The 26,910-nt window shown below is 36.5% G+C and overlaps 1 protein-coding gene across 1 annotated transcript in view; it reads left to right on the forward strand.

Moving 5' to 3' along the window:
- The window catches only part of NAMPT (nicotinamide phosphoribosyltransferase), a 38,099-nt gene extending 13,599 nt beyond the window's left edge, over window positions 1-24,500 (forward strand). Inside the window, exons 6-12 of the mRNA XM_057731415.1 lie at window positions 4,542-4,700; window positions 5,259-5,395; window positions 9,562-9,787; window positions 10,999-11,118; window positions 14,720-14,860; window positions 15,999-16,133; window positions 21,806-24,500. Of these exons, the coding sequence (XP_057587398.1) occupies window positions 4,542-4,700; window positions 5,259-5,395; window positions 9,562-9,787; window positions 10,999-11,118; window positions 14,720-14,860; window positions 15,999-16,133; window positions 21,806-21,916 (1,029 nt within the window). The 3' untranslated portion in view covers window positions 21,917-24,500. The remainder of the gene's footprint in view (window positions 1-4,541; window positions 4,701-5,258; window positions 5,396-9,561; window positions 9,788-10,998; window positions 11,119-14,719; window positions 14,861-15,998; window positions 16,134-21,805) is intronic.
- Window positions 24,501-26,910: the final 2,410 nt, after the last annotated feature.

Raw genomic sequence — 26,910 nt, forward strand, 5'->3', positions numbered from 1 at the left:
TATCTGTAAGAGGAAATATCCTAGGAAGTGACTATAGAAATGTTACCCCATTATCTGCGGTGTTTACTTAGTGCTTGGTACTCTTTATCCTATTAGTTTATTGGTTAAACTAATTTGTTGTTATATTCTAAAATAATACATTTGAGTTTCATTTTTAAAAACTGGAAAAAGGTTAGAAAAAGTAGTAAGAGGTCAAGAATATGTTTGAAGTACATTTTTGCTAAGTTGACAGGAAATTTAAAACTTTCTAGACTCTTGATGGGCTGTCAACTAATAATGGCCTAACAGCCTATGAAACAATGAACAATTAAGTAAAATAAAGATTTAAAAAGTAGTTTACTGCTATGTCTTAAAACTTTGAATTAACTTATGAACTCAGAGTAAAAAGACCTATATCTTATTATTAACAATTCTCATACTGTGTTACTAGCAGATATTTTATTTTGAGGGGATAGCATTATAAAAAGAGTAGAAGAGTTCTTAACCACATCATCTAGTGTATCCTTTAGTTTCAAGGCTGAAAGATCCCAAACAGATAAATCTTATTTTGAAAATCATTATCTATAAATCACCAAATTTTTTCACTTGTTTTCTTTTTAGTTTTCTGATTGAGGATTTAGTCAATAAGAACTCTTTCCCTGTGTTGAATTGGAGTTTCATAAAGCAGATATTTATGGACACAGAGAACTAGTTCCAGGTCTCCCTTGCTTTTAATGTATGTTTTTCCTTATCCTCCTCAAAAAGTGAAAAACACTAGCCTTAAAAAAGATTTTAAGTACCTGTTTTAATAATCGTTATTTTGGTGTTTTTCATTAAAAAAACAAAGTAAAAAAGTTTATATTTGGACATTTTAGCAGTAGTTGGTTAGCAAATATGAAAATATTTTAATTTAAAAATTATTAAGAATAATAATCCAATATGAGACTGGTAGATTTTGAAGGAAAAAAGCTCCCTGTATTCATTTGCTTATCGAGTTTACCTTCTATTCTAATATGTATTATTTAAATAATTTCAGTCCTTGGTAGATATTTTATCTAAGGCATAAAAATATATGTTCTGAAACAATCCCCCTCTGATAGAGCCTATGTTTTATAAAAAAAAATTGTGTTTAAATACCACGTCTCCGAAAGACACTTTCTCAGAGTCACTCTGCCTCTTTCTTGGGTTTCTGTATGGGGTTAGAGGAGATTCCTGTTCCTCTCACCCATCTCCAGCCCAAGTTTACCACCTTCTAAATGGAATCTGTTACCAAATCCAACAAACTTGTTATTTAAAAATTTGAGATTTTCTTCAGGAAATCCTTGAGTTAAAACATTTGAAATAACATTACTAAGTAGTATTCCACCCAGCTCCCTCTCCCAGTATGTACAAAGGTTTTTTTTTTGTTTTTTGTGGGGTTTTTTTGGCTGTGCTGCACAGCTTTTGCGGCATCTTAGTTCCCCAATCAGGGATTGAACACAGGTAGTGAAAGCGCCGAGTCCTAACCACTGGACCACCAGGAAATTCCCTGTGCAAAGTTATTAATAACATTCTTGGATTCACCATACACTGAATTTTAAAACCCACTGAAATTGAATTGCTTTATCAATTTCAGCATCAGTGCTAGAAGAAACCTTAATCCTCAAATCAGATTTGAAACATGTTTACGAGAGCCTAAGCTTTCTTCAGAGCTGTCTCAGACTTATGAGGGACTGAAGAATGAGCATATTGGGCTAAACTTAACCATTTCTTCCAACCAAAAGACAAAACAATACCTTTTTGCTGTTGAAAAGATGACTTTAAAAACTATTACATTGACCGAATGCCCTCGTTTCACAGGGGAGGAAATTGAGCCCTGAGAGGTGAACAGACTAGTTAACAGAGTAGGTCCAGTCCCCTTCCTACTATACCACACCATTTCTTATTCTTTAAAATTCCTTATCCTGCACAGTAATGTTATAATGAACACTTCTTAAATAAAATTTGCAGGTTCATTTAGTCTTAGTTTTCAGCTAAAAATTTTATCTTGATTTGTGTGGGCAAATTGCTGTTTTGGAGAAGTTTCCAACAAGGCCTACTTTGTTAGACCTTGGATTAACCGAAACTAACTTGCCTTTTTTTCCCTTGCTTACACCTACAGTGATCTTTTTTAAAGGGGAGTGATTTTATTAAGAGTATAATTTAAGCTGATTTTGTTGGACTATGGAAAGGAAATGGTGATGTGAAGGATCACTGTGTCTCATAGTTATTTCTCTCCTTCCCTGGCATTTTTCGAGGGGTAAGGTCAATCTTCTACCTTTATAACTCAACTAGAGTTTTTCACATTATGTTTTTTATCTTTCTCATATTCCTAGATAATATCAAAGTTAAATTAAAAATGTGAGAGTTGATTGAATTTAAATTCAGCAAGTGAATATTGATTACTAGTTATATACCCCAAAAATGCTGGGCACAGAAATTAGAGTAAGATATGTCTTACTTAAGGGCTTTCAGCAGAGGGGCAATTTATTCTTAACTAACCACTAATATAAGTAAGAATGCTGAATTGGTAGCAAAAAATAGGGAATTCTGTGTAAGAAATAATGAAATGGAAAATAAGCTTTCAATAAGGGACAGGAAGAGCTGAGGTATTCTTAGAATGGCAGGTAGCCCAAGGGAGACTAGCATAAAAGTGGAAAATATCATGAGAGAAACCTTTAGATGGTAAACAAGGCAAGACTGTAGAAGGCCTCAGATTTCAACACGAATTGGCCTTCTTCCTCTATGGCCAACAGATAGCCATCAAAGGATTTTAAGGAATGACACAGCCTGAATCTAAACTCATGCTTTAGAAGGATAATCAGTGGCAGAATAAAAAGTAAGTCAGAGAAACTAAAGATTAAAAGTAGGATAATCACGCATAGTGTCAGTGGAATCACTGAAATTACTGAAGAATAGTTTCAGAAGAAGAATGCTTACATTAGAGGTGATTCGTCATAGAGTTCAAGTTAGGAGTTGCATCGCTTTTCTACTATTATGTAATAAACTACCCCAAATAAAACAACTGTTATTTCTCATGATTCTGTGGTTGACTGGATGGTTCTCTGCATTCAGCTAGGGGTTCAGCTTGGATAAGACAGTCTAAAATGGCCTCACTCCCATGTCTGGGCCTCAGCTCAGGTAACTGGGACTGCTGGACCTCTTTTCATGACTTAGGCTTCTTTACGACATGGCAGTCTCAAGGTTCTAAGAAAATGAGAGTAGAAGCTGTAAAACCTCTTGAAACAGAAGCTTGGAAATCATAAATGTGGCTTCCGCTACATTCTCTTGGTCAAAAGCAAATCATAAGGACAGTCTGGAATCAAGGGATGAAGAAATAGATTCTATATCTTGATGGGAGGAGCTGCAAAGAATTTGGAGCCATAGTTAATCAGTCATAGGAGTCTAACGCTGCAGTTTTTCTTTTTAGGCGATTGAGTTGGGAAGTCCAAGGTTAAATAATCTTTTTGTTTTTTGCTTATTTATTGGGCACTTAGCTGGTATTCAGTAAAAGCTTGTTTTGTAAAATTTAAGAAAGTAAATAGCTTTTTGAGTGAGTGCATTGCTGTCATCTTAGCAGCTTTTTCTGAAACAAATTTGAAGCTGCTTGTAATAGCAGACTATCTAGTTTACAAAATAAAAAATAGAAAATTATGATCCTAGAATGGAGGAGTAAACTCCTACGCCATAATCATTGTAATATAGTTGCTGGGATTAAGCATCAGACTTTCTTTGGAGTTTCCTGGCAGCCAAGGAGAAAAGGGAAACCAAGGGACAGTTCTTATCAGACGGTAGGAACCTAGCAATTCTTTCATTTCCTCATTTGGGAACCTATATAATAGGAACTGAGCTGTAGACAGTTTACAGCATATGCAGAAATATTTATGTGGCTCTCTTACAATGACTTTTGATAAAAGCCAATAACATAAAGCATAACTCAATGAATGTTATGTTTCTAGAATTTTCTAGTGTTAGCAAAAATATCTCAAGTATATAACCTACTAGTAGTCATATTAGACCCAGACTACCTAGAGGAGTAAATAAATAACTTCTTTAGATGTATACTATTCATGGACCAGTGCTGGTCTGTGAACTCTTTGATGCAGGGCCACATTTAATAGAGAAATCAAGGATAAGCATTTAGAAACTTTTATGGCAGTTGCCTCAACAGCCAAGTGTGAGTACATTTTATAAAACTATTGGTCCATGATAGGTTGAAAATAAATACATTGGTCCTTCATCACAGATAGTTTTTTTAAATATTACTTGCTTCTTTGGAGCTTTGGATCGAAAATAGGTAATTTGACATTCTCTACTATTAAGGGCCTAGTTTGCTTCTCCTTTGTGTTGCAGATTTGAGAGCTGAGCTCTGTACTATATCTGAAATGCATGTGGTAGGCATCCTGCCATACAGTTGAACTGTCCAGTGGGTACTTCTGGTAGTATGGAAATCTAGGACATACCTCCAGAGAAAGCTAGGATTTTCCTCAGAAAGAACCCAATTTTTTATGTATTAATGTTTGTGGTTAATTTTATTACTGCAGACTATTCTTGTTCAGTCCTGGTATCCAATCACAGTGGCCACAAATTCTAGAGAGCAGAAGAAAATATTGGCCAAATATTTGTTAGAAACGTCTGGTAACTTAGATGGTCTGGAGTACAAGTTACATGATTTTGGCTACAGAGGAGTTTCATCCCAAGAGGTAAGAAATTGAAGTGAACCTCAATTAATAAAATGTGGATTGTTGGTTAGATTACCACAGTGAACTTTTTGGGAAGTTATTGGGATTGATCTTGGTTCTAAGTAGGCCACATTTTGAAATTCCAGAGATTCAGTCAAAGATATATATTAAATACCTAATATGTGTCAGCCTGTTAAAAAAAATACCTGAAATGTAGCCTTCAGTAAATGTCCCTGTCCCTTATGTATTTGATAGATGGATGGACAGATGGATACACAGATATAAATACAGCAGATGTTAGATAATGCTAGAGAGAAACATGAAGCAGAATAAGGGATAGAGGGTGATGGGAAATGGGGGTGGATCACTATTAAATAGGTCTCTTTGAGGAGGGAACAGTTGAATCCTTAAATATTTAGGAAAAACTGGATCTTTGTCATAAGAAACTATGATCTCATAATAAATATCTCTTTAAGAATAGCTGAAGACAGTCATTCCCTTGGGGGCTATGCTCTGTACCTCAAGTATGGGACTCTCTTTTTCTTTTTTCTGGATTTTGGTTTATGGTTTATTTTCCAGACTGCTGGCATAGGAGCATCTGCTCATTTGGTTAACTTCAAAGGAACAGATACAGTAGCAGGAATTGCTTTAATTAAAAAATACTATGGAACGAAAGATCCTGTCCCAGGCTATTCTGTTCCAGCGGCAGAACACAGGTAAAATTCTGTTTCCATCCTCCTCTAACATTGGTTTTCTGTAAATAAGTTTTTTTATTCTTATACTTGTAACTCAGTGATGTTTTGTTTAACTACAGAGTCACGTACTACAGTAAATGCTCATGAATTTAAGCAGTACTGACTCAGTATTTATAGTCTGTAGAAAGACTGGTATCAGGGAGGTAGAGAACTTTTAACTGTGCTAGTAGAAACAATTTAACTCTTACATTGCTCTATAGGTTTTATTTTAAGAGTTTTTTTCAGCTTCTCTATTGCCATATGCAGATAAGTTATATTCACTAAATTAATTCCAAAAGCACTCACTGTAAAACCTGGTGACTGTTTTCCCTTTCCATGCTCTTCTACATGACTTCACTTATCTTTGCTCTGGAAATTACATTCTGAACTCAGTACCTTCAATTGTAGATGAGCAAGTTAGCCCTTTTGATGAAAGGAATAGTGTTCAGATTCTTCCTATGCTTTCCTTATCTGATTTTACTAAACCATCTCAAGTTAAACTAGAAGACAATGATAATCTAGACTACAGCTGCTCAGATCTTAGAGTTAATTTTATTGAAAGCTCGTGGAGTTTTTAAAATGTATGCCAAACCCATTTTCTGGTTCTTATAACAAAAATAATTTAGTGTAATTAGTTTGGGGAGGTTTACTAAATTCAGTTCATACTTGAATACTGCAGGGTGCTAAAACCAGCAGTCAATAAAGCTGAGCTTTGATCCCAGGCAATCTACTGAGTGCTACAAGGGATAGAAAGATATAAAGAATTAATCCTGTCTTTTGGATAAAAATAGTACACTAGCAGCATTCTGCTCTGTTAATAAAGTGCCCTAGTGGTGCAGAGGAAGGAAAAGTAGGGTCATATTCTGCTGGTTAGGATTGGATCGAGAAAGGTTTTCTAGAGATAGTATGTAAATTGTGATTTCTTGAATGATTGGTAAAATTTAATGGCAGACATTAGGGGAATATTCATTCTCTGAGTAAATATTTATTACATGCCTGCCATGCATTCAGCATTGTCCTGAAAGAGCAAGAATGAAAGAGGCAAGTATGGACGTGTTTAGGGAATGAGGGCTGAAATGTATTTTGTAGGGAACGTAGGGTAGACTGGGAAGGCAGGTTAGTAAAAGCCCTCAAAATTTATTTTGACATTGAATGTTAATTACTTACCCATCATGCTAGGTTATTCTAATTCCATTTTCAAATAGGAGTGGCCATTGAAGTTTGAGCAAAAAAGTGATGTCATCAGAGAAATACTGTATAATAGAAAGATTACTTTGATAGCGGGCTATCCCATGAATTGAAAAAGAGTGAGAAATGAGAAGTTAGGAAGATTTATAGGAAGCTATTGCCATAATTTTGAGAGATGACCAGGTTCAGAACCAAGTGACTAAATAAATGGAAGGAAGGGGATAAATGTGAGCCATGGCTTGGGAGATGAAATCGCTAGAACTTGATTTGAATTGGGGCTCAGTAGAGAGTAGATTCAGCTAACATTTATAAGCACTGCTTTATTAGCAGTGACTTGAATACTTTCGCATATAAGCTTCAAGACTAGTGAAGAGTGACATTAACAGATCAAGATTTTAGGGTTGCAGTATTTTTATTTTTGGTCTTAAATATATGTACACCTTTAAAAAAAACTTACTGTAGTATTCATATATTAGACTCTTCATGGATGGTTTTATTTCAAAGTAATGACATCTTGAGTATTATACTGTAAATCTGAGAATAATCTTCAGGGCTTTGTTGTTAAAACAGGTTGAAAATCTATTGTATTTTTATAATTTTGTAATATTTACTACATTTGCAAATTAATATGTCAGATGTTCTTAAATAGACATGTCTTTTAAACAACAGCATAGTATAGCGAAAAGAGCTCTAGAGTGAAGTTGGAAAATCTGAGTGACCTTATAGCTGACATACTGGGTGGCCTTGGGCAAGTCACTTATCTCTCTAGTCTTTAGTTCCTCCATCCAACCCACCAAAGGGAGGAGGTAAAATTTTACACCTTCAACATCAGAAAGTCATGGAGGAAAAATGAATTAATACCTAAGTTAACTTTAAAATAAGAAAACGCTAAAATTTAGAATTGCCATTGTTATAAACATTTTCTTAAAGAATATATGAATCTGAACTTAGAAATATTCAATTACATAACTCTTCCTCAGACTTTGGAAAAGTATCCAGTTAAATTTGATACTGGAAATTGGAACAGTAGCACAAGTAGAATTCATTAAACAAATATTTATGATCTCCACATACCAAATATTACACTAGAATAAGTGTTATGATTAGATTTTGTGGAGGGTGCTATGGGAAATGTCTGTGAGATGATAAGATGAAGGTACTCGTTCAAAATGGATCTGGAGTCTAGAGAAAAAAAAAAAACCTGGGCTATAAGGTATAGATTTTGGAAACTCTCACTACGAGGGTATTTTTAAAAGCTTTGAGTGTTTTTCATATAGAAAGGTGAATAGAGAGAGACAAGAGCCCAGCTCATATTGAGGAAGGTGCGCACAGCATCTAGAGGAGACTGAAGAGGACCCATGGAAGTAGGGGGGAGGGGGAATCAAAACATGGGATATGTCATTGAAGTCATTGGGAAAGAAAGCTTCAGAAAAGTTCAAATGCCAAAGAGAAAAAAAAGACTAAAAATGAACCGTTGCTAGATGTGATTCACACAAATAGCCAAGGTAGATGACTGTATTGATATAATGCTAGTAAAAGACAGCTGCATAAACAATGACCGCTAACTCTACGAGTTTGTTCTTACATTGCCAGTGTTGGTATTCTTTGAGTGTAATTCTCTCCCTTATGACTGTAGCAATTCTTGATATGAAGAAGAGGCGTCTCTTTGTCCATGTCTTAATTTTCCCTTTAGCCTGCATATGCTTGCATGAAGCAGATGGTTGGCATCATAGCTATTTTGTTGCTATAAAATGAGTTATATCTAAATACATTCTCTCTCCATTTCAGACAAGATAGTTCTGGGTAGCTAAGTCTTTCTACCCCTGAAGTGTACATGCTCTGCTATCCCCAGCATACCATTGACAGCATGAGAAAAGTTGTTTACTTCAGTTCTTTAGGAAAAAAAAATAAGAATAAAACAATTTCAAAAATAAATTAGTATGACTCTTCAAACAGTTTTGAAATAAACATCTGCATGGGGTTAAAATGAATGGGTTGTTTCACTTTTCATTATTTTACTTCGGAAAATGGGGTAGAGGCAGACTAGCAAATTCGGGAGAAAGAAAAATTAGTTGGCATGAGAAAATGGTAACAATTCTAAAATTCATTACTAATTTCTCTTTAAAACTTTTAAAAATTATATATTAATCAGCAAGTACTTAGGTTACATGTCATTAATCTGTTCAAAAAGAACCACCATTATTGAGGACAGTGTAAAAATCACTATAATCATTCTTGCCTAATAGAAACTCTCACACTGTATTTCCCATCTTAATTATGTTTTGCTTAAACTAAATATTACAATTCTTATTCCCTGGGCATATATTAAGTAGTAGTGGATAATCTATAAGTGAAATAAATGACTGCTTGTTACTGGCCAATTGAAGATGTAACAGGTGAACAGTTAGTTGACTATACCTATGCATGGTATAGTATAAACAATTGCCTAAGTAATTGCCTTTAAGTGTAAGATTTTGAAAGGTAAGAAAGATGAATTGTGTGTCCCTACTATTATTGGTACATGATTTTGAAAATTCACAGAAGGGAGCCAAGTGCTTGTATTGCCTAGCAAAATAATGGGAGTATGTGTTCATTCTTTCTGACATCTCAGTGTAATGTATAGAGTGTATTCAGCAGGTGCTTTTTATTTTTTAGTTCACTCATTTTAAATGAGTGGGTTCAGGAATACTAAAAAAGAAAACAATGTAGTTTATAGTTGGTTGAATATGACTTAAGAGTTTAAATAACCTTTGGAGGGGAATGAGATTACTTATAGTCTTGAAAATTGGCCAGGGGTGGTTTGGCTCAAATATTTAACTAACCTTTTGATGTGCATTCATTAACTAAATCACTCACCTTCTCTGCATTGTCGACGGTGTAGTATAGTTAACATGAGATATGATTCAGGAACAGATAATGTGTCTGCCTAAGTAAATCTGTATTTTCATTTTGTTTTCTAGTACCATAACAGCTTGGGGGAAGGACCATGAAAAAGATGCTTTTGAACATATAGTAACACAATTTTCATCAGTGCCTGTTTCTGTGGTCAGCGATAGCTATGACATTTATAATGCGTGTGAGAAAACATGGGGTGAAGATCTAAGACATTTAATAGTATCAAGAAGTACAGAGGCACCACTAATAATCAGACCTGATTCTGGAAATCCTCTTGACACTGTATTAAAGGTAAATTTTAATATATAACTTGATTATTAAAGTGCCTAGAGACCAGCTGCATCAACACTACTCTTAATTTCATTTATACACACACCATTTCAGAACTATCTGGATCAGTCCCCTTATTTTAGAGTTACAGCCCAGAGAGAGTAATAGATTTGCCCAAGGTCACACATCAATAACAGAGAAAGGATATCCAGGGTTATGGGTTACTTATATACTGTCAAATAGATAGTTTAGTACTATTGAATAGATATTTTCTTTTCTACTTACCTTCAAAATTATAATTAATAGCATTACCATTTTAACCAGTCCTGTGATTTGGTTACCAAGTTTGTGGTTTCTTTCTTTTCCTTTATCCCAAGTCATTGCTGTACTTTTGAAGGTTTTATGCAAAAGAAATATGTGCAAGGTAATGTGGAATAAAAATAATTGGAAAATACTTTTCAAGTAGAGATTCTTTAGAGATACTATTGATCCTCAATGTAGCCTTGCTGCATTTTTTTAGCGTTTAGGACTTGGTTTACTTTTTTTGAAAAGCACTAGTAAGAGCAGGTTATTGATGCTTACTACTGGAAAAATATTGTGTTATATGCTTTGCTTTAGCTGTGTCATTTAATCTCTAAGATCAATATTACCATGTCTTTTTCATAAACAAAGAAACCAGCTTAGAGAGGTTAAAATAAACCTGCTCAAGGTCACACAAAATGTAAAATAAGCCAAGTATCCAGCGTAGGTCTTTTATCACCTTCCCTCTTGCCCGCACTGTTTTCCAGCTGATGACTAGGTGATAAATTACCCCTTAGAAAGGTGGGGTGTAGAATCAAGGAGGTCTTTTCCTATCCTGTTAAGTAATAGGCCAATCTGAAGGTCCTACCTTAGCCTGAAATATGAACTGATCTGGTTTTAGCAAACTGAACAGGTTTCATGTTTGTCTTCTTACCTAATAAAAATACAAACCTAGTTTCAAGAGTCAGCTGTTATAGAAACTGACTTAATAGAAAATTGCTACCTGTGTCTAACATGATCAAAAGGAATTGCGACAAAATTTTAGAAGGCTTATATGTGGTATTATAAAATTTAAGTAATTTGATTAGTTTTTATATTCTCAAGATCGTTAGCAAAGCAAACCGTCATTTTTTTTTTTTAACTTTGGAAAGCTTTTACACTTTTTTTTCAGTTTTAGTTATTTTGTGTTGGGTGTGTATTTTTCCATACAGGTTTTGGATATTTTAGGTAAGAAGTTCCCTGTTACTGAGAACTCAAAAGGCTACAAGTTGCTGCCACCTTATCTTAGAGTTATTCAAGGTGATGGAGTAGATATTAATACCTTACAAGAGGTACGTATTTTATATTAAAAGTTCCAATAAGGCAATCTTTATCATTAAACTGCTTTTTACTAGTTTGATAAACAGCATATTAATAATTTAAGTAATGTCTTTCAATAGGTGTTTAAGATGGTGTATGTCTTTTCTGTTAATTGCTTAAAATTTATAGATAATAGTAACTTAAAATACAGACGTACTGGCCAAACACACTTCCAGTCCTCATTGGCCACCCTGGATGATGAGCCCCAAGAAGTGTCGCTAGGAAACAAGAAAATGCCAGTCAAAAAATATTCTTTGTGTATAAAACAAAAGGTCCTGACACTATACAGATAGGTGTCAGTTTTAATAGAATGGAACTCCATGTAGCTAACGCTGTGAAACTTGAGTGATATTAATCTGTGTTTTGTCAAGGATTATCGAATGGTTTGTCACCTCTTCTAAATTTAGCATTGGCTGTTACCACTATTATTATTAGATTTAGCCAAATAGTGTAAGTTTTATATTATCTTAAAACTTTTTTCTCTTTTATTTCTTAGATAAGCTTCTAAAGAACTATAATTTCAATACCTAAAATACTCCATAAAAATTAAGACTATCACTGATACCAGGATGTAGATGGTGTCAACTGTTATAAAGCACTGAGATTTCAATGTATATAGTTTCAAATGGTATCCACTTGTATAACACAAGTTACCAAAAGAATTTTCTGTTTGAAACAGTTTGGTGTGGTTAGAGTAATGTCAGTACTCAAATTAAAAACAGTTTGTTTTCCAAAGATTTATTTACACGTAAGAACTGTTGGCACTTCCCCAGTGGTCCAGTGGTTAAGACTGCTGGGGCCACAGGTTTGATCCCTGGTCGGGAAAGTTCCACATACCTCACAGGGTGGCCCAAAACAAAACCAAAAAAAAAATAAGTGAGAACTATTGCATATAACCGTCAGTACTTCTGTGGTGGTAATGCGTTTAGAGTTCCAGGAGGAGGTCTGGAATAGGTCTCCTGCAATAACAGAAATGAGGTTTCTTCCACTAACTCTCCCAAACTGACTTGCCTAAGAAAAGTGGAAACTTGCCCAGCTCTTCTAAGACATTTGGTGTTAGGACATTAGGGGTTTTGATGTGAAAAGGAAGGAAGAAATAAAAGAACAGTCTTCAGAAAGGAGGAAGACCTGAGCATAGGAAATCTCAGCTGGCATGTTTAATTGCTGTTGTCTTCTAGCTCAGCTGAATTGAAGGTTTCTGACCTTTGTATCAGTGAAGAACTAGGACCCATACCTCCACTTTAGCAGATGCCCTCACGTGCACTTACCCCCGCTTTCAGATGAAGAAGCATGGGCAGGGTGCTGTGTACCAGAATACCCGTTAGCCCAGTGCTCTTCCTAGTGCTCATCCCTACCCTTCCTTGTTTTGGGAGGCAGCTCTTTAAGTTCGATTGTTCCATCAGGTATTTGAACTTCCCTTTAAAAACTGAAGCTCTTTGGCTTTCCTTTTCTTTTTTTTCTTTTTGTTTTTCTAAATAAACTGTGAAAATGTGTATGCATTTTTAAAGTCAAGAATGAGTTCAGAAGTTGAATCAGTTCAGAACAACTCCATGAACAAGAAGTTAAATATTGAGGCAGATACTCTCTGGCACTGGTGAAACCTTGAACAGAATGCTCAGAGAATCAATAGTTGGTGTTAATGAGGATGCACTCATTCCCTAAAGAGTAATCCCTGCTTTCTTCATATTGAAGGTGGGTCAGAATAAGTATTTAGAAGCAAGAAAAGGCATTCAGATAGCATTTTTGCTGGGTCTAATCAGATTTCCTTCTGATTTGTATAAGTATTTTTTTAAAGTAATTTTTTCTCTAATTCTGTAATTTCCTGTAACTTTAATAGAAAAATTCACTTAAACTTTAAATTATCTAAAGTTCACAACTTTTGGTGAAGCTATATGGGAAGAATATCTGAAAGAAATTGGTCCTAAAATGCAGAGATATGCCATTAGGCGATACTGTTCTTTCCTGATTTCCTCCTCCTTGTGCTTCTGAGGCCTACCTAAAATCAGGTGACAGGTCTGAAACTATTTTCTCTATCTATTTTACCCAAATCTCCTTGCCTGCCGTTTTATGTTTCCATTTCTTTTCCTCCTTTTTTTCTGTTCCACTCCTTGTATTTCTTCCCTATTGAAACTCACTTTTTAAAACATGCCTTAATTTTGTGTTTATAAGGTTTTTATTATGGTCTTAGTTATACTTGGTTTACAGTTAGTTCAGTGAAAAATAAATCTGAATTCAGGGCCCTTGAGTGCTTTTGGATTCAGGTATAATAAGACATGAGACTGGGTTTATGTACAGCCTGAGGAATCACTTTAAAATAAATCACATATGTCTCCATCTTGATTGCTGGCATACACCAGGAGAATTAGATAGCCGAGATTTAAAAAAAAAAAAACAGTTGCATTTCTAAATGCAGGTTTGTTAATAGATGAAGGTCCTTGGAGTTTATCTATTTGTATCTTGCAATGTTGAAAATAAGGAATAGATAAAAGGTCAATTTGAGACTTTTGGTATTGGGAGGAATATGGCAAATCTATATTAATGACTCACATAAAATTATTAAACTTGCGTATGATTTTCTCATCACTTCTGAAAGTTCTGTTTAAATAAAATGAAACCAGACTTTCCAGTTACTTCCTTTTGACTATTCTTAAGAAGTTAAAAGTGGGTATTAAACTTTATTTGCCACCTTGTACCATAAAAGTGATTGACTGTGTTAAATAAGAAAACAGATGCTATGTAAATAAGTCCTGCTTAGGAAAAAGAAATACAAATGACATTAATAATAATGTAGATTAATAAATTAATGTAACTTCTAAATTATGTTTCCCATGAAAGAACTAGTTGCTGGAACTCTATGGTCATACAGGTCTCTCTTTCTCATAGATGATTATTCTCCCAAAAAAGATTCAATGATAAATCGTAACACCCAGTCAGTTCATAATTTTGCTTAGGGCACTGGAGTACCAACCAGAGTAAGATGACTCTGCCAGTGTCTCAACTGTTATGTAGGAGAGGTTATTTTATACTGTTTTACCACCAATATCCATGGATTTTTAAATGCCCCATTACGTATGACATGCACTGTGACATGTGATACCGTGTATGGAGATTTATTAGTGATGAGTAGAGTCATTCCTAGAATCTGGTAATTTGGGGCAAACATCCAGGCCCCAGTTCCTTTTCTTGCTTGTGACACTGGTACCTGGGCAGTAACTTCAAGAGGTAGATGAGAGTTTACTCAAGTAACCTTAGGTATTTACAGCCATTTTTTTCTCCCTCTTATTTCCATCATTCCCCCAACCTAAACCATAGTCACTGTGACAACAAAACAAATTCAGGAACTTTGTTCCCTCTCCTTCTACACTTGTCCCTTGGGCTGCCCTTTTGGGCTGGGTGGGTCTTTTAAAAGTGGAATGTAACTCTGTGTGGGCCTTATTCTTATCTCATTATTTACGGTGTTATAAAACAGCTTTGGATGGCTTATTCATCAATATGGCCCATGGAAAATTACCTCCTTCCTCTTCCAAATTACTTGGCTTTTATTTATTTATTTCTGTTTTATTTTTAATCTAGATTGTGGAAGGCATGAAGCAAAAAAAATGGAGTATTGAAAATGTTGCCTTCGGTTCTGGTGGAGCTTTGCTACAGAAATTAACAAGAGATCTCTTGAATTGTTCCTTTAAATGTAGTTATGTTGTAACCAATGGCCTTGGGGTATGTCCTTCAACTTTTACTCCTGTGTTGTTGCTGTCTTACTTATGTATGTGTGTAGAATGCATGTATTGAATGCAATAGTATGTATGTAGTATGGGTCCTGAACTGTTACTGTATTATCAGGTACCCCTGACCGTGACTCAGAAACAAGGAAAGAAAAGAGACAGTGGGTGATTGTTTCACTTCAGAGAAAAAGGAGGGGAAATGAGAGATTATTTAAGAGAGATGATGCAGGTCAATTCATTTCCACTGCATTGGTCTATACCTTTGAATCAAAAAGCTGACCATATTTGAGCAAGAATGTCAGCTAAGAGCCATCATGTATTAAAGATAAGCAAATATGTAAACACTGGTAAAGAATGTTTTAGGAAGGTGAACTATGATGCTTGAGTTGTTCTGGTAGCCTTAAAACAAGGGAACTCAAGCTGCAAGCAGCTGAACAACAGTCTCCCTAGTTCTTCATAAGCTCTTGAGAGTCTGTGTATTAAAGGTTATGTGTAGGGGATCCTCAGAACACACGAGCTGGTTCCCTACCTTAGTTGACCTCCATCTTCCTTTGGCAAGTTCTGGAATTGCCTTGTCTGCTTCTCCTTTCATAGCCATCTCCAGTCGCCTCCTACCTTTCTGATCCTGAAACATTGTGCTCTAGGTTCTCTAGGTCTTCTTTGCTTCTGACAGTAATAAGGTAATACGATAAAAAGAAACAAACGGGAAAAGGTTATGAAATAGGAAAGCCTTTATGGTAGTAAAATCCTAGTTCCCTTGCCACAGATTATATAATAGAGTTGATTGACAGAGATTGATTTTTCAGTAACATGCATGTGTTAGATAAGTTTAAGGGCAATGCACAATATAAACGGAGATACCTTAAGAATCACATTGTTAACCTCAAAGACTTGCTACTGATGGAGTGTTAGTATTCTGCACTGGAAAGAAAGGATATCCAAGATTTGGATTTTATTCACAGCTTTTTCATAACAGAGTCCACTGTCCTCCAAAACAGGCTAGAGTTATGTCTCTCAAAGCCAGATGTGGATTGGTTTAGTTATACCTACAAAGTGCTTTGTGTACATACATTTTTTTTACTGGAAGCTGAATGAACATTTCTGATATTTCTCTTTCTTAATTTGGATTCCAGGTTAATGTCTTCAAGGACCCAGTTGCTGATCCTAACAAAAGGTCCAAAAAGGGCCGATTATCTTTACATAGGACACCAGCAGGGAATTTTGTTACACTTGAGGAAGGAAAAGGAGACCTTGAAGAATATGGTCATGTATGTATCTATGCTGATGGGGGTTTATTGTTTTTTGTTTTTTCATTTGTTTTGTTTTTTAAACAGTAGTAGGTTGGCTCTTCAAATTAAGAAAGGAAGCTTTTATGTTATACTTTATTTAAAATTATTTTCAGAATAATCCTTTTCTTGGAGGACAAAACTTTCATTGTAAAATGTTTATAATTGCTGACCTGGCCTACCAAAATAAGATGAAAAACAAGAATTGGCTAGATAATAAATGTGAGACTTTTATATACATTGGGTGAAATATTTTATAACATTCCAGAAAAAATAATGGTCTTCCACATAGTGACCAGCAGGGAGTCATTGATCAGTGTGTGTATATTTGATCTTACTCTTATTGCCAATTAGCAGTGAATCATTTCTGAACAGGAATAGTTATTAATACTTAAAGGATGCTGTTCTTAGACTCATAGCTGTTAATGTTATAGTAAAACTTTGGTAATTTTATTAGATAAAAGAAGAGCTATCCAAATTCTAAAATGTTGTTAAAGATAATTCCATTTTTCAAAACAACAGAACCCAGTTCAGATGGTTTTCTTTAGATTCTCACAGCAACTCTTAATAGCTTTTTTTAAAAGGTAAATTACATTATCTTAGTAGTGTAACGTGAAAACAATGAGACTTGATTCAGATTAGTAAATGATGAAACCTAGACTTAACCAAGTTTTCTGATTTAAGTCACCCAAACTAGAAACATTCATAGTATGCTAATGTAGTCTGTATGCTTGTTAACATACAAAAGTACACTTACATTTCTGAACTCAGAAGTTCTAAAACTTCTGTTTTTTAAGCCACTGGATTGAAAAAGAAACTACTCCTTTTTAGAGGAGAACTACTCATGAATATTCATGTTCTCAGAGGAAAGTTTACACTAAACATAAGCACACTAATTTATTACTTGAGTTTTTTTAACTTTTGATTCTTTATACCACATCATGTTCTGCTTATTTTTATTCTTTTAAGATTTTTGAGCCAGAATCAATAAGATTTTTCTGTTTAATGAAAAATATGTATAAGTTCCTAAAACGTTTAGAATTAGACTCCTTTATATAGTCTGTTACGCAGTTCTTTGCGTGGCCTTCACTTAACTCTTATACCACCAAAACTTTGCTGAATTGGTTTACCCCATATGGACAAAAGTCACTTTAGACATGGTCGTGATTTTGACTAAAACAAGGCATTGATTTAGTATGTGAATGATACTCTAGAACATTTAAGTCACTAATCAATTTATGATCATCAAGTCACTAATCAATTTATGATCATCTAAACATTTTGATTTAATAGGAGCTACCTTTCCTCAATAGTTGCAATTTTCATAAAGTTAAATGGATAAAGAAAATGCCACAGCAAGAGCAATGTGATTTGAACCAACACAAGGGCAGATAAGATTGTTTCAAGATGGTGGAGTAGGAAGACCCTGAGCTCAGCTCCTCACATGTGCACACCAAAATTACAGCTACTTACAGAACAAATATTGATGAGAAAGACCAGAATCTACCAGAAAAGATCTACAACTGAAGCTATAAAGAAAGAACTGTGATGAGACAGGTGGGAGGGACAGAGTCATGGTGTAATCAAGACCCATACCCCCAAGTGGGCAATCCACAAGCAGGAGAATAATTACAATTTCAGAGGTTCTTCCAAAGAAACAAGGGGTCTGAGCTCCACCTCAGCCTCTCCAGCCTGGGGGTCCTGCACCTAGGGACACCCAGGGGCCTGTGGGAAATAGAGACTCTACTCTTAAAGGGTACATACAGACACACACGTGCTGAGACCCAGGGCAGAAGCAGTAGTTAGAAAGGAGCCTGGGCAGACCCACTAGCCGACCTTGGAGGCACCTTGGGCCCCTCAGCCAGCTGCTCTGGGATCCAGCCCCACTCACTAGCAAGCCAACACAAGCTTCAGGATACCCTGGACCCCATAGCCAGCTGTGTTAGCAATTGGCCCTACCTACCAGCAGTCTAACACCAGTCCTCAGTACTTGGCTCTGCCCACCAGTGGGCTGACAGCAGCTTGGGGACTCCCCCAAGGTTCCACAACGAGCAGCCTTAAAACCCAGCCCCACCAAGCAGCATTAAGCAGTCTACACACAAGGCCAGGCAAGCAACCAGACTGGGGGCCAGCCACGTCTACCAGGCTGCCCACAGCAGTCAGCCTGCCACAACAAAGACCCAAGCAACCCACACAGGAGGAGCCCTAGAGCACACAGCTCCGGTGACCAGAGGGGATGTGCTGCTGTAACACAGAGGACTTCTGCAAAAGGCAACTTCTCTAAGGTCAGAAAATGTCACCAGCCTACCAGATACAAGAGTTCAAGATAACGATCTTAAAAATGATCAAAGAACTCATGAAAAGACTGGCTAACCAGAGTGAGAGGTTTGTAACAAAGAGTTAGAAAATATAAAGACCCAGAGGTGAAGAACACAATAACTGAGCTGAAAGACACACTGGAGGGATCAACAGCAGGCTCAGCGATACAGAGGAACAGAGCAGTGAGCTGGGAGCCGGAGTAACGGAAGTGAGTGAAGCTGAAAAAAATAAAGAATAACAAGAAATGAGGGGCCTCCTAGGTGGCGCAGTGGTTAAGACTCCTCCTGCCTGCCAATGCAGGGGACAGGTTCAATCCCTGGTCCAAGAAGATCCCACATGCCTCAGAGCAGCTAAGCCCGTGCGCCACAACTGTTGAGCCTGCACGCCACAACTACTGAAGTCCACACGCCTAGAGCCCATGCTCCACAAGAAAAGCCACAGCAATGAGAAGCCCGCGCACCACAACAAAGAGTAGCCCCTGCTTGCCGCAACTGGAGAAAGCCCGCGTGCAGCAACAAAGACCAACACAGCCAATAATAAATTTATTTAAAAAAAAAAAAAAGAAATGAGAACAGTTTAAGATACCTCTAGTACGACATCAAGCACACTAACATTTGCATTATAGTGGTCCAGTAGGAAAAGAGAGAGAGAAAGGGGCAGAGAACAAATTTGAAGACATAATAGCCGAAAACTTCTGTAACCCGGGAAAAGAAACAGACATCCAGGTCCAGGAAGCACAGAGAGCCCCAGAAGGATCAGATCCAAAGAGGACCACACTGCAATTAAAATGGCAAAAATTAAAGAGAATATTAAAAGCAGCAAGGGAAAAGCAACAACTTACATACAAGGGAACTCTAATAAGGCTATAATCTGACTATTCAGCAGAAACTGCTGGCCAGAGGGATGGCACAATATGTTTAAAGTGATGACATGGTAAATGTACAACCAAGAATACTCTACCGGGTAAGGCTTTCATTCAGATTTGATGAAAACATCAAAAGTTTTACAGACAAGCAAAAGCTAAGCGTTCAGCATCACCAAACCAGCTTTACAAGAAATGTTAATAGTAGTAATCTAAGCCGGGGGAAAAATGCTGTAACTAGAAACATTTTAATTACAAAAGGAAATACCTCGTGAGTAAAGGCAACTATATATATAGTACAGGTAGCAAATCAAGCATATACTAAGGAAGTTTAAAAGACAAACAGTAAAAATCACCTGTATCCACAATAAGCAGTTCAGGGATAAAATATGTCAAAAGCAGTTATGAGCCTAAATGTAAGACAGAATACCATGGAACTCCTAGAAAAGAACATAGACGAAATACTCTTTGACATAAGTCATAGTAATATTTTCTTAGATCAGTCTCCCAAGGCAAAAGAAATAAAAGCAAAAATAAACAAATGGGACCTAGTTAAAAGCTTTTGCACAGCAAGGGAAACCAATCAACGAAACAAAAAGACAACCTACAGAATGGGAAAAGTATTTGCAAATGATGTGACCCACAAGGGACTCATATCCAAAATATCCAAAAAGCTGATGTAAAAACACCAAAAAAAATCCAATCAGGAGATGGGCAGAAGAACTGAATACACATTTTTCCAAAGAAGACATACAGATGGCTAACAGGCACATGAAAAGATGCTCAACACTGCTGTTAGAGAAATGCACATCCAAACCAGAATGAGGTATCACCTCACACTTGTCAGAATAATGGCTGTCATCAAAAAGTCTATAGGTAACAAGTGTTGGACAGGATTTGGAGAAAAGAGAACCCTCTTCTACTGTTGGTGGGAATGTAAATTAACGCAGCCACTATGGAAAACAGTATGGAGGTTCCTTCAAAAGCTAAAAATAGAACTACCATATGATCCAGCAATTCCACTTCTGGGTATATAGCCGAAGAAAATAAAAACACTAATTTGAAACCTTTTTACACCCCAGTGTTCATAGCATTGTTTACAATAGCCAAGATATGGAAGCAGCCTAAGTGTCCATCAACAGATGAGTGGATAAAGAAAATGTGGCATACACACACAATGGCATATTACTCAGCCATTAAAAACAAAAATGAAATTTTACCATTTGCAACAACATGGATGGACCTGGAGGGTATTATGCTGTGTGAAATAAGTCAGAGAAAGACAAATACTGTATGTTATTACTTGTATGTGGAATCTAAAAACTGAAACGAATGAATATAACAAAAGAGAAACAGCCTCACAGATATAGACAGCAAATTAGTGTTTACCAGTGGGGAGAGGGAAGCGGGGAAGGGCAAGGTAGGCGTTGGGGGGGAGTAAGAGGTACAGACTACTATGTAGAAAATAAATAAGCTACAAAGACATATTGTACAGCACAGGGAATACAGCCAATATTTTATAGCTTTAAATGGATATAATCTATAAAATATTAACTCATTGTACTTCTGAAACGAATATAATATTGTAAATCAACTATACTTCAATTAATAATAAAATGTAGGAGAAAAAGGAAACAACATAATGACCAAAGTATTAGATGATGTTATGTGCTCCTTACCCTCAGATGAGATGGAAAACTTGGGCACATTAGATTCCTTCTGTGGACTTTTCAAGAGAAAGTAGAGGCAGATAATTCCTTAGTGAGACAAGAATGGCTTTATCAGACTCAAAGGGAGTTTAGTCCTAGTTCTCGTAATTTGTCTTTGCTCTCCTTGCATGGAGCAGGCCAATTGCGTGTACCGGTGCCTTCTGGAATGTACACAGCGTCTTTAAAATCAGTGACTGTGCATTAGTCATGAAATCAGTATCTATTCATGTTTCTGTCTTGGGTTTGGTTTCTTGTTTTTAGGAATGACTTCGTTTGTATGAGTCCAAAACTCGTGATTATCAAGTTGAGTAAATTCTAGGTTGATAAGTTTAATCAGTGTTGAGCTTTTCTTGGCAAGGAACAGGGAAGGTCTGGCAGGCTTTCCTTGCTGACCTGTCAGGCATGATTATCAGTGACAGCCGTAGCTCTTATGGGCAACCAAAGCAGTCAGCATCTCCACCTGGAAAAAAAGAGATGGGTCAGCTAGGTTTTTTGTTTTCCCTTTAAAGAAAACTATTCTAAGACTGTAATATTCAGATCATGCCTTTTCATAAAAATTAAATATCTCTACATCCCATTTCATATCATGCCTTGCTCCTCTGCCTGCTCCACCAGCATTCTTTGTGTATAAAATCATTTCATAATTTGAACACTATCAACATTTCTGTGTATTTGACTAGTCTAATTCATCAAAGCATTACTTAAGAATTTTGTTTGATACTGTAATATAATCATTAAATTTTAATATTGTTATATTTGTGCAGGATCTTCTCCATACTGTCTTCAAGAATGGGAAGGTGACAAAAAGCTATTCATTTGATGAAGTAAGAAAAAATGCACAGCTGAATATCGAACTGGAAGCAGCACGTCATTAGGCTTTGTTTTATGACTGGGTATGTGTGCGTGTGGCCGCGTGTGCGTGTGTGCGCCTGTGTAATACATAATGTTTATTGTACAGATGTGTGGGGTTTGTGTTTTATGATGCATTATAGCCAAATTATTTGTTGGTTTATGGACATACTGCCCTTTTCATTTTTTCTTTTTTCCAGTGTTTAGGTGATCTCAAATTAGGAAATGCTCTTAACCATGTAAAAGATAATTGCTACAGTAAGCTTTTTAGGGCCCTTTGCCAATAGGTAGTAATTCAATCTGGTATTGATCTTTTCACAAACAGAATCAAGAAACTTTTATATATAACTGAAGATCACATAAAACAGATTTGCATAAAATTATCATGATTGCTTTATGTTTATATTTAACTTGTATTTTTGTATAAACAAGATTGTGTAAGATATATTTAAAGTTTCAGTGATTTAACAGTCTTTCCAACTTTTCATGATTTTTATGAGCACAGACTTTCAAGAAAATACTTGAAAATAAATTACATTGCCTTTTGTCCATTAATCAGCAAATAAAACATGGCCTTAACAAAGTTGTTTGTGTTATTGTACAAATTGAAAATTATGTCAGGACATACCCAATAGAATTACTAACCCTCACTGCCCCTTGTAGAGTATGTATTAATCATTCTACAGTAAAGGAAATAATGGTTCTTACTGGAATGTCTAGGCACTGTACAGTGATTATACACGTTGGTCATTGTATTCTACCAGTGAAATGCCAAATTTGAAAGGCCTGTACTGCAATTTTATATGTCAGATATTGCCTGTGGCTCTAATATGCACCTCAAGATTTTAAGGAGATTTTTAGAGAGAATTTCTGCTTACACTATAGAATATATACATAAATGTAAAATACTGACAGAAATGGAAGTAGTGTATTTTAAAGTAATTACACTTCTGAATTTATTTTTCCTATTCTATAGTTGATATGACTTAAATGAATTACTGGAATGGGTAGTGAGTGTACTTATTTTAAATGTTTTGATTCTGTTATTTTTTCATTAAGTTTTTCGAAAATTAAATTGGATATTCAATTTTATGGACATCATTTATTAATTTTAAACTGAATCCCTCAATAAATAATGCTCAAGCAAGCTCTTAAATGAAGATAAATTATCCCGAATGAAAAACATGACGACATGAGTTTGAATAGAAGAATCTGGACCAAAAGTGGAAAAGTGGCTAAATTCAAAGTGTTCAACATCAGCCTGTTCTAGAGTGATTAAACTACTAGATTCTGAGTCAGTCATCACAGCTGACTAGAGACCAGGGTGTTTTAGATATCCTTTCTGTTCTAAGGCAGGGATTGGCCAGCTGTGGCCTGCAGGCCAAATTCGGACTACTCTTTGTAAACACATATTGTCTATGGCTGCTTTCTCACAGCAGCAGCAGAAACTGAGTCGTTGCACTGGTGACCTTATGACCCACAAAGCCTGAAATGTTTATTATCTGGCCCTTTACAGAAAAGTGTGTCGAGCCTTGTTGTAAGAAAAGGGGTGTGCCTTGATACGGAGTTTTTCTCTTGTCTTTTCTCATTTAAGAATCTGATATTAGAAGACTGTTTAGAAAAGCTTTAGCAACATGACATTAAAAGTGAAATTTTAAAAATGGAAAAGCCATAAATCATTTTGTCCTAAACAGTTACTTGAGAAAGTATTTTATCACTAGAGTAAGTAAAGAGTAGGAGTATTAAGAAGAACACACCTTTCTTCACAAAATGTGCTAAGGGGCTTATAGAGAAGTAAAAGAAACTATTACCAGTAACAACTTGGTGACCGCCCATAATTTTGGTTTTGTTTAAACACTGGCATTATACTACAGATAACAGTCTTTATGCACTGTGAGTTTCAGCAGTTTCAGAGCATCCAGAGTTTTATTTTAAAACTTTCAGTGAATGCTAAAATCTGTACGTTTGTACATGGCCATACATTGGGGGAATGGAATTATTCATTCTATTAGCTCTTAGCCACTTGGAATTGATTAATCCTGAATCTTCATCATGTAAGCACTTAGTATTTGGCTATCCTGAGTAGCTCCTGGGTAACATAGGTATCAAATAGAACTCTGTTGTGTCACCCTTAAATCAGTCTGACTCTTCCAGACAAAAGCAAATGGCATGTATGGGTTTGCTTAAGTCGCTAAACTTGCAGTTGACAACAGTTAATCCCCCTCAATTCATAGTATCATGAAGTATTTGTATTTTAAATAGGAGATAGGAGTTCTGCGTTGACGCTTTATTTGTACTCTGTACTTAAGGGATAATCATTAAAACCATTTTACTTTATTTCCTTTCTTGAAATAAATTGTTATGAAAAACATTTTATAATGAAATCCATCTTGGAAAACTAGAAAGAGAAAAATGGCAAGGTAATTACTGTTCTGTTTGCCATAATTTAGAATTCAAACTTAAACAAGTATTTTGTAGTTTTACATTCCTTTTTAACCCATTCAGTGGAGAATGTCAGCTTTTCTCCCAAGTTGTATGTTAAATCAATCTAATATGTATTCAACATCAAAGATAAACATGTAATAAACATGGAAATAAAGTTTAGCTCTATCAGTGAAATGTTAAATTTGACTGTGTGTTTCAAATAATGGCATTTCCAGAATTACCTTTTTAGGTATCCTTCCAATGCAAAGAATTAGAGAATGAAAGAGGGAGAAACATCTAGGATGACTCTTATTTTCTGCCTTGCGCACTAATGGTAGTGTCTTACTAAGGACACTGGAGGGAGATCAGATTTGGGGGGCAAAGAGCACAATTCCTCAGGTAAGATTTGAGATGCCTTTGAGACATTTAAATGTAGATTTTAGGTAGTTGGAGATACAGATTTGGGTATGAATTTAATGTATAAATGGTCATTGGAGACACAAGAGAGGATACTTCTCTAAGCAGAGTGTAGAGTATGGCGTGGCAAACCATGGGCTGTAGACCTAATCCGGCCCACCATCTGTTTTTGTAAATAAAGTTTTATTGGAACACAGCCATGTTGATTAGTTTAATTATTGTTCATGGCTGCGTTCATGCCACAGTGGCAGAGTTGAGTAGTTGTGACAGGCCTTATGGCCTGCAAAGCCTAAAATAATTTAGTATATGACCCTTTAAAGAAAAAAAAAAAATGTGCGATCTCTGCTATAAAGGAAAGAGGCCCAAGGGCAAACCATAGGCACTCTCAAAAGTTCAGTGGCAGATGAGCAGGCCCAGGAGACTGACAAGCAGTAGCTAAAGAAATGAAAGGAAAATCAGGAGGAGGAAAGTCGTGAAAGGCCAGGGAAGGGCATTTTTCTGCACAGGTGTTGAATACTGCTGAGAGAGCAAGTAGAGTGAGGGATGCGACAGCAGCTATTGGATTTGACCTCCTGGAAATAACTGGCCGCTTAAAGACATTCCCTTCCAGGTGGTAGAGGAGGTAGGTGTTAGAAGGAAGCTACCAAATGTTGGAAGCGTAAAGCAGGAGAGAAGGAGGCAACCGTGCGCCTCACTGTAGCTATTGCTTTACCTCTGAGAAGGACCCAGGAAAGAGGGAGAAGTTAAAGGCCAGAGAGTCAGAGGGATCAGCATGGTATTGGGCTTCAAAGAAGGTGGAGGACGATGGGGTCCAAAGCACTGGTGGAGGGACTGGCTTTAGATGGAAGGAGAGTTTTTAATCTGAGAGAAAGGAGAGGAAGCTAGTGCACATGCAGGCTTTGGTTTTCCCTCTGAAATCTGAGACCAGGGCAAGATGAGGGTGTTGAAAATGCAAGTTTTAAAACCGTTATTATGGGGAGTAAAGTGACCAGAGGTGTTGGGGGACTACAGAATGGTGTGGAGGACCCAAATATTTGGTGATTGAGAAATTAGAGTGAAAATTTGCCTCTTGTGGTTTTATTTTGGTTCTCCTCCCTAGTACTGATGCGTAGGTACAGACACAGAGAAAATAAAGATGCTTGGGGTTTTGCCCGATACGTCTGATAGAACAAAGGACAGTAATTGATTAATTATTAAGATTGAGTTGTTGAAAAATGGTCCTGCGGTATCTAAACTGAATAGGTAAGGACGTGAAGGCAACGAGCAGTGTTGGGAAGACAGTAGAGAGCCCGATGGACGGCCTGATGGCAGCTCTGAAATCTACTGGGAGTTGTTGAACAAGGAGGCTGGGAAGGACAGAAGACGCTAGCCTGAGACCAGGATGCCCGGATTAGTGATCTGAGGAGCAAGTTCACCGTGTAGTACAATCCAAGGCATGGCCTTGCAGTGAGTAAGTGGAGACAAAACAAGATCACGAAACCTAAAAAGACAAGTGAGTTGGATGGGTGGACATTAAAATGCTCCAGAGTCGTAGTGGAGAGGAAAACTAAGTCCGGTGCCAACGTGCTCAGTGAATGAAGGGAAGGGGCCAGGAGGTCAGCAGGAGGCAGCCACAAGGAAGGGTGTGACCCTCGAGGGATCAGGCAGTGGAGACCACTGACCCAGGCAAGCCAAGAGGAGGCACTCAGCCTCCTGGAAGGGTACAAACATGCTTGGACAAGTAACAAACTGATTTTTTAGTGCTCTGTGTATTGCCAAAGGCTTGATGTCCTCTACCAGTTGCTCAAGCAATATTTGTTGAGTTGATGGAATGAAGGCATAATCTCGATTTAAAATTTCTTTGTTTCTCTAACTTACTACGACATCCCTTTTCACTGACATAGGCCCAAGTGTTCCAGCCTTTAAATACATTTTTGAATTTTTGTCTTTAATGTTTTAAGAGTTATATTTACTTTTTTAAGAGAAACCAGCCAAAGCATTCTGCACCAAGTAAAATACAAGTATAAAATCCAGGTATTCAGGTTCTTCCCCCTTTATCTTAAATTATTTTATTTTATTCAAAAATTCCTCTAATTATTGTTTGTTGTTTGTCCTCCCCAGAGGCAACTCTCTCTTAATTGGGTCACGATTTTCATTCCATTAAAACTTATTAAAATATTTGTGACTCCAGCAAAGAGAA

Source organism: Hippopotamus amphibius, chromosome 4 (genome assembly GCF_030028045.1).
Source record: "Hippopotamus amphibius kiboko isolate mHipAmp2 chromosome 4, mHipAmp2.hap2, whole genome shotgun sequence".
NCBI lineage: Eukaryota > Metazoa > Chordata > Mammalia > Artiodactyla > Hippopotamidae > Hippopotamus > Hippopotamus amphibius.